This window comes from Xyrauchen texanus, chromosome 39, assembly GCF_025860055.1.
Source record: "Xyrauchen texanus isolate HMW12.3.18 chromosome 39, RBS_HiC_50CHRs, whole genome shotgun sequence".
NCBI lineage: Eukaryota > Metazoa > Chordata > Actinopteri > Cypriniformes > Catostomidae > Xyrauchen > Xyrauchen texanus.
In genome coordinates this window covers 5885705-5894979 of record NC_068314.1, presented here as the reverse complement: position 1 = coordinate 5894979, position 9275 = coordinate 5885705, and the positions used below count along the sequence as shown (strand labels likewise).

The 9275-nt window shown below is 38.0% G+C and overlaps 1 protein-coding gene across 1 annotated transcript in view; it reads left to right on the top strand.

Moving 5' to 3' along the window:
• Positions 1 to 1682: 1682 nt before the first annotated feature.
• The window catches only part of LOC127632643 (calmodulin-binding transcription activator 1-like), a 482652-nt gene continuing 475059 nt past the window's right edge, over positions 1683 to 9275 (top strand). The window contains exons 1-2 of the mRNA XM_052111348.1: positions 1683 to 1717; positions 6396 to 6497. Coding sequence (XP_051967308.1) covers positions 1693 to 1717; positions 6396 to 6497 — 127 coding nt within the window. The 5' untranslated portion in view covers positions 1683 to 1692. The remainder of the gene's footprint in view (positions 1718 to 6395; positions 6498 to 9275) is intronic.

The following is a 9275-nucleotide window of genomic DNA, read 5'->3' as shown; positions in this document are numbered from 1 at the left end:
TAGGTGAAATTCCTTTAAAATATTTGCACATTTTCAAAGTGGAATTTCTCAAACATCGGATGGATTTTAGCTTAAATTTTTAAAGTACTAAATCTGATCTGACATAGTTGAATTTACATTTAATCAGTTAGCAGACTCTTTTGTCCAAAGCAACTTACTTATAAGCAATACTTAATGTAGATAGCTTAATAATCATTTTAATAGGAATGTTATTTATAAAACATTATTTTGTTATGCAAAATAATTATTCGTATTATCATTCATTTTAATAGAAAATATTATTGACAACTTATTTTTATTAAGTTATCAATAATATTCTAAATTATAATAGTTAATATTATTATTTTAATAAAATAATATGATTGATATATTAATAATAGTAATACTATAGCATACAAATTATAATTTAATATAAATTATATAGAGAATGGTAATGTAACTTACACTATTTTATTATTATTAAGATGTCAATAAAAATTTTTCTTAAAACGAATTATCAAATAATAGATACATTTACGAATAGATAATATAATTGATAACTTTATTATTTTATTATTATTAATAATAATATAGTAATAGCAATTATTATTATATGTGTTTATTATTAGACAGTAATCGCTTATCAACACTTTTCCAGTGAAGTTATTTGATTGAAGATGCACTCTCAAACGATATACATATTTATATAATCCCACCCTTGATTGCTCTTTATTTCCACTTTAACTTCATCTTTAAATTTAATTTTGTGATCCCATTTTAAACTCGCAGTAATAACATTTAATTGCCAGATTTGTTTTTTACATGCTGCATAAATACGCTTTCAATGATTTACATTGGGAAAACAGTAGACTCTGTTTCTGGCCGATGAGTGGAGCTGTTCTTTCAGCACCCTCTCCTTCAGCACCCGCGTATGGACAGCGCTCAAGAGCTCACGAACGAGCGCGGACCCTTCACGCACGACCTGAAACATCTAGGCTAATCCAGATGCTTTTTTCTTTTCTCACTGTCATCACTGACGACTTCAAACAACAACCTTTTTGAGTATAAACCGTCATCTTCACTGTGCTTACAATTCAAAATATTTAGCCATCAGAATCTCCAAACACAATCTCGAGCTCTAGCAGCAGATAATCGACTTTAACTTGGTTATTAACATTAATTATATGACACAGTGGGCCATGTTATTAGTGCTTAGACTGCCGGGCACGTATCTGGATTAGAGGCGTTATAACATAAAATATTCTTTTCATTCTCATGCCGCTCGGTGTGTGAAATGGAGTGTCTGCCAAGCATAAATTCATATTCGTCATATTGTTACGATTTACCGAGACAGATTATTTACATGTTGCTGACTTTACGTTCTGCTTTTCATACATACGCTTCCATGGTTTCCTCCTAAATTTGGGAGTAGCATCCAGGCAAAAATGTTATTGGCTGCTCGATTGTAAAGGTGTCTTCTAAATCAAATGAATTCACCAATGGCGTTGAGGGAATGGAGAAAAAAGGGGGATACGGATTTCGCAAATTCATGAAGCATCACATTGTCATTTATTGCACTTTGCGGTCAAAATCAAACGCGTATTCACGGACGCGCCTCCCTCTTTCGCCCTCTCTCCGTGAACGCGCGTGGTACCCCCCCCCCCCCCCTGTTGCGAGGAGGAGGAGGAGGAGGATGTGGCGCGCGGAGGGGAAATGGCTGCCGAAAACAAGCCGGAAGGTAAGACAGAAATATCAAGATTATTATTCTTCAATTCGCGACTGTAGCAACATTAAGGTTCAGATGAGGATGTGGTGCGCTGGTTGGCACGCCTGCGAAAGTCGGTGACATTTTCGCACGCGGCTTATGTTTGTCGCGAAATGGCAAAAAGCTGGAGCACTGATGGGATTAGCCATCTCTGAGACAGCTATTAAAATAACGGGAACAGAGTTGGGTAATCACGCGCTGCCTTTAGTAGGCGTCTGCTTTCATCTCAAAGCATACATAGCGGGTTTCCAAAGTGTTACACATCCAAGTGAAGCAAAGCCACAGGATTAGATAAAGAGGAATGTTTTATCTCATAACTGAGACTCGCACATGAGCGCATCAGACGAAATGAACGCGTGAAATGACTCGCGTGTGGTTCAGAGTGGGATTCCTCCACACCATATCCACGTTCTCGTGGGCTGACAAACACGCAGGGAAGCGAGTTCCGTGAAGTCAAACGCGGGGTCAACTACTTCATTTTTTTTCTGTTAGCATTGAGCAGGGCGACGCTTTGAACTCCAAAAGCGATAAATGTAGATTTATGGTGATGCTCTAAAACGTGATTGATTTATTTTCCACCTCCTTCCAGAATCCCCCCTAATAGTGACTCAACCCACAAACAGCTGCTCGATATGCTTCAGTCTTGTGTGGACTGTAGTCCTAGAATTATGAATGTTCGGCCACTCCTGTTTTGAAGCTGTCAGCAGTTATTTTTGTACATAAAAACATTTTCACGCGGGATCGGAGAGGATACTAGGAATACTGACGCCGAATTTTACTGAGACAGCAAAATGAAAGGTACGTATCTCCTCTCTCCTAAATAGATGCTTAGCAATTTAAATCAAGTTTTCATTTGTCAGCTTTCAGAGTTTATTTTAAAACAGTTTTGAGTGGGAGCAACACAAATTTTCTCATTTAGGCTACTGTAAGTGTGCACTATGCGTATATAGTGGTAGAACACAAAAGGTAAAGTTCACTTTTGCATGCTGTGCCTTTTAATTATTATTATTATTATTATTATTATTTTTATCAAAGTACGTTTTGTACATCGTTCTTTGAACATGAATTTATTTAATGTAGCTCTCATTTCTAAATGAAATTCTTTGAGATGAAACGATATTGCATCTGGAGATTGTTTTTAATTCAATACAATTTGCTTGATTGGCTAATTTGAGATTAAACAGATGCTCACCGTTTTATGTTTATTTACTTTGATATTTTTGCAAAACGTAATGTTTATTTGGGCCAAAAAAATATTTAGATATTTAGTTTGAATCTAAAATATCTTGGAAAAGAAATGCTGATTGTTCAATAGCCTAATGTTGGAAAATTGGGTCTTGAATATTTTGAAATATGATCCTGGAATTTGTCAACATTGAATTAGGCAACTCTTTTTTTTTTTTTTTTTTTTTAAGGCAGTCAAGGCTCTTTTCGTCCACTAGAGCCACAGTGAGGCAGTATTGAGCTATAGAAATCATTACCCCCTCAACCAGTGATAACTATGCTTGCCTATTAAAGAATTCTATCAAAGTGGAGTAGTTGCCCTATGTGATTTGTGTGAGCTCGCAGAGTGTCTGTGTGGGACAGGAGCGGGCATGTGAGCACTGGTACAAACAGGAATTTCTTATAGAAAAAACATATTACCCACAACTTTGGATCACACGCTCTGTTGTGCTTTTTCCGTTTTTTGGAGAATATCTTCATTTTTGCTATTGCTGAGAGATGACCTGGCCAGAAAAAGGTATTACAAAACCTTTCTTGTTTTCGATATTGTGCACATTTATCTTCATAATTCTAGTCTGGTATAACAAGTTCATGCTTTGCTCTTGTGCCACTTCTTAAGAAACCTGTCATGACAGAAGGTAAGTTTGGGGACCGTAAGATTGCAGGCTATTTTTACCTATTCAAGATGCTACGAAACTAGAGAAAACATTGCCTTTTTTAACCTGTATCTGATGGTCTTTTGCTCTTGCTATCTTCCTGGATCAGTTCTTTTCTGTTCCTCCTCACAGGAAACACATTCTCCAGTGGTTCTTGCCAACATGATGGCAGCTTGCATACCAGGATGTGCTCCTCTCACTACCCCCCTTTCGGCTTTCAGATGTTTATAAAAATAATTTCGTGAATTTTTCATCGGTACAGAAAGTGCATAAGAGAATATTTTGTTCTTCCATACATGCCCAACTCACTTGTATTCTGCTGAGAACTGCTGGCTATGCAAGCTAAACTGTATATATTTGGATGCTCCTCAAATCTCAATTGCTCTAATTGATCAGAGAAGCAAATTCTCATGGTGTGGTATTGCATAAACTTGAGCTCCTGGGTGTTTCTGAACCATACTTGGCATTCAAAACATCACTCCCATTAAAAATAATAATAATAATAATACAATTTATACCACTGGCCCTGCAAGACAAATTGGGTTGCGTAGAGTTAGCTAGCTTTTCAAGTTTTACCTGGCTAAATGAACATGGTACGCCCACCAAATATTAAAAGGGAGATGTGTTCTCCGTTGCTGTGTCTTCCACTTCTAAAGAAGTATTTTATTACTAAATAGACCTTTTTAAATGATTGATTGTATGGATTGATTCTGCCAAATGGAAGGGAGGATGCAGTGTGGCCAGTTTGCCAGGAATCCCAGTACTAGATCCATGACTATAAACTGTTAAAAGTTCTATATGTAAATGAACGGCAATGTTCACCTATGTTTAGACAACAAAAAGAGGGGAAATCAGCACTTTTGGTTTAGCTTTTCTGATTTCAGGTCCAATAATTTAGGTGCATTTTGTCTTGTCCGTTATACTGCATTTTTGTTATCCTAGTTTCATGTTAATGTTGTAACTTGATGCTCAAAAGTAGGCTGTTTTCCTGGCAACTCCATTTACGAATGCAGTAAGCCGCTTACTAGAAATTAGTAGAACCACATCATGTGCTTTGATTCAATATTTAGACTTCAGATTTATTCCTTAGCCAGCCTGATTGATTGCATACCTGTACATACAAATCAAAATGTGTATACTGGAAAAGGTCTTCTAAGCTCACAGAGGCTAGTGTGACTATTTTTCTGTCTCTTTTGACTCCGGACTAGGGCTGCACAATTAATCGAAAAATGTATCGCAATTACGATTTTGGCTGCCACGATTATGTAATCGTGAAAATTGACGATTACAGTGTTCAATTTAAGTCTGCTCCTGTTGCGTCAATGGTTTCTATTTACAATGTGTTTTTTCAGCAGTTGTGTATTCTAACCAGTCACAAACCAGTTGAGCAATGAAATGGCAATGGCCAATTAGAGCCAATTGGATAAGTCCTCCGTCCTATCTGTAATGACAACTGATCCTAATGTGCAAGTTTTAAACCATATGAATTCCCAGATGCTTGCTTTATGTTCTTGGTCTGTTCGCATAGCACACGAAAATGAATACTGATGAAACATCATCTGACACTTGAAAAGAAGCTGTAGAACAAGAGCGAAAAGCACTTTGTAAATATCTTGGATTCATTGCATATTGCACCGCTCTTTTTGAACGTCGATGTTAAATACACTGGAAATGAGCAACACGGCAAAACTAAAACGATTCTGTTCTAATCAAGGCACAGACGCGGTGTAAATAATTGAGTTGTTATGCTGATTAGACAGCTTTGTTTTTAGTGAGAGTATTCGCGAGAGTGCAGAACTTTGTTTCGGAGCGTCACTGAGCTTGCGTCGAAATGCAGATCTCGAACTGTTAACCTGCAGTGAGTGACACCAGTCATTGTAATGGGAGAGTTTGTCACGTTGCTCGATTTCTGTGTACAATTTATTAATGTAATAACAGTTTTGTCATGTTAATAAGTAGGCCAATGTGAATTTGATTTGTACAAAATAGCAATAAAATAATTCATCTTAACTGTTCTAAATGTGTTTTGGAGGTGCAGCCAACATAAAGAATATGGCATGAATAGCATATTTCAGGAATCACCATCATTGTTATTGCATCTACTCTTATAAGACCCATTTGCCACGCAGCTGGTATTGGTAGATTAAAAATGTTCACAAATCACACAAACTCCGATCGCAAATTACCGTTTTTAATTTCCAAAGTATTCCAAAAATTCTATACCATATATATCAATTTACAATAATTTTCATTTGCATTACCTTAACAAACATTATTACAATATAAAATACAATACAATATAATTCTTAAAACTGGAGCGCAGCTCATATCCACCATTGAAATCTGCTACTCTGAAGAACCACAGGGTTGCTTACTGTGTGTCGTCATGTAATTAAAATTTTTATCAGCATTAATAATCACGATTACAATATCAAGAGCAATAATCGACAATTATGATTTTTACTATAATCGTGCAGCCCTACTCAGGACTGTCCTTAAACAAGTCACATCGAGCAATGGGACTAGTGTGTGATTTGAAACAACCTTTTGACCTCTGCTGCTTATACCACTCAGTTGTGGCTGGGCTATGCTTGCACATGGCAACACAACTTTATCACAATGTCACACATCAATCATGCAGTGGGCTTGTGCAGTATTGTGGTCTCAGAAAGCAAGAGTAAATGCAGTTAATAAACTCTGCATGAGTAGAAAGTAGAGGGCATTGTATTTTTCAACCCTCACTTTTCCCTCCCCCACTGTGTCCCCTGTAGGCCTGAAGAAAATACGTAATCCGGATCGAATGTACAGAACCGCCGTCGGTTACACTGGCCACGTTCCTCCTAAGAGTGTCAGCGATGACACAGACAACAACAGTAAGATCGCTAGCTTCCTTTTCCACTGCATCCCTCAAAACATGCAAACGTTATGATATGCTGTTCATTCCCTCTGCCCATTCGTTTACATATAACTTCATTCTCGCAATCTCATGTTGTAGTTCATCAAGAGTATTTTTATAGCATTAGCAGAGCCTAAACTCTAGAAAGATCAAATTATTACAAGATGCCAGAGTCACCAGAGTATAAGATCTAGCTTTCAGCACAATAATGGTTGCTCCTTAAATGTTTACCAGGAAATTCTTTCAAATTACAGAAAGAGGTTAGCCTTGATGCTAGAGCTGCATTTATTATAAGCCAATGTTTTGTTACTAGATTACTTTTATTAGAAGAATAGACAGGATAGATGGATTGTGGGTGGGGGGTGGTTGCTGTTGGATAGGCTGTTCTTGGTAGATCAGCTTAAAAAAGGCCAGTGTCTCATTTTCATTCAGCTCCAATACAGATGATGTTTATTCATGCATGGCTATGCTGCTCCAGAACAAGCAGCATATTTTTGGAAGCAGCAGCTCATTGTCATGGCTAATCAATGCACGGCACTCTTTGAGCAGAGACCAGGCATCGGTTAGCGTGGGTCTGGATGAGGGTGTGTTCACCTCCTAGAGAGTTCTTTTTGTATATTTGTTTCTCTCTCCGGACAATCTAGGTGATTTCACTGAGTGATCAAGAATGTTTCAAAGAGACACTCACTTAATGAAGACACTATAACATGGACGCTATGTGGCAGGAGTTCTGCCACTTACTTGTTGCAGGCTAACAGTGTAATTAGCAACTGGATGGATATACTGTACATCTCATCCATTTCTGGCCATGTTGGCAGTTAGGGTTAATGCTAGGGTATACTTTGTTTTTCCGCATGCAGTTCAATTCAATGTATTACTGCATGGTAATAAAGCACACAAATGTAAAAGAAAAAAAGAAAGCGCTAAAAACCTGCACACCATTTCTCTTAATTAAACATGCATTTAATCTGGGCACAAACATGATGTTTAGAGCAGAATTTGCAGTAACTTTAGTAAAGTACCTGTATTAACTGAGTTTAAGCTTTGTTTGAGTCTCATCTATGACACTGCATGTTGATCTCAGATACACAGAAGTAGTTACGGCATGTTCTTGTGCATGTATATGTATGTGCTTTTTAACATTTTCCGATTGGAAGGTTATTTCTTTTTAAAGCTGCACAGAACCAGCAAAGTTTGAACTCCAAAGTTGAGTATGCAATGCAAGGCTGCTGATCGAATGAATGAGCATTTACACTCACTTGCGTTTCGACCACTTTCGACCACCTCCAAATGTGCATAAAAATTTTCACACATGTGTACACCTGTCTTTAGTGTCATCTCCATTAAAATGGATTGCCAAAAACGTATCTTAAACCCAGATGTAAATAGGGAGTAGAAAAACTAGGCTGCATGCGGAAATTCCGAGCATGCTATGCAGATAATATAATATGCGTCACGCATATTGTGCAAGAAACGTTGCAGCACGCATGAAACCAAAGTATAATTTTGCCTTTAAGCTGCAGTGGTTTAACGTCTGGTTTTGCAAAGCAGCAGGTTTTAGGTTTAACACAAAATCTTTGTCGTCATATGCATTTACATTTATGCATTTGGCAGACGCTTTTATCCAAAGCGACTTACAGTGCACTTATTACAGGGACAATCCCCCCGGAGCAACTTGGAGTTAAGTGCCTTGCTTGGTGGTGGCCATGGGGATCGAACCAGCGACCTTCTGATTAACAGTTATGTGCTGATTAACAGTTATGTGCTTTAGCCCACTACACCACGCACACATGCGGTTAATCTAGATTAGGCTAATGCAGTTGGTTCTAATAAAGCATTCTTCAGTGATTGAGTTTTGAATCCCTGAACATGTAGGAATGTGTTGGGTTGTGAAGATAAAAGCAGATCCAGTTCAGGCCAGCCCTCTACATGGACTAGATTTCAGCCTGGTTCTTTTGCTTTGTTGAGCTAAGAAATGCTTTGGGAGCCAACTGGGACAGAACCAAAATGTCGAAGTGCGCTAATTGGGAAGAATCCTGGTCTGCCGTTCTTTGCCTTCCCCCCTCTCCTCTCCTATTCTCTTGTGTTCAGTGTAGCCTTTTTACTCCACTAGTGGGAATCCCCAGATGAACTACACCCACTTATTAAAGTGGCCACACTTCACATCATCAAGTCTCTTTATAATATTTTTAGAAGTTTCTTTTGGGCCCGTGTACGTTCCGCTCTTGCCAGACCCTTTCTGGATTAAGTATTGTGTTAAAACATGAATTTACAGTTTAAAAAAAATTATGTATTTATATCAGTTTTTGGAACAAGAGTCACTAGGCAAGAAGAAGTTAGCTTTAGGAGAACATGGATAATCATTCCTTGTCTTACTTCAATGGAAGGATGACAGTGCATTAATTTGCATTCTCGTTACAAAGCCAGTATACCATATCTTCAGTGTATTATCAGCCAAGGCTTTATTTTCAAAAACGCCCTAGCAATTAAGTGAGAACTTGCTGCCGTACAGATCTTTTAAATTGGGTTAGATAAAATTTAATTGAGATCCAGCAAATAATGAGAGGTTTTGTTCATGTCGGAGAAGCAAACAGTTGACTGAACCGCTCTACCAAATGCGAGAGCAGAGAGATGCTGGTCTCCTGGGAGACCCAGACACGAACACTTGAGGTTATCTTGGTAGACGCAGCCTTCTGTGTGGCAGGAGTTTGAACTCTGAGAGGCTTCTTTGTGATTACGCAACATATCTCACTAT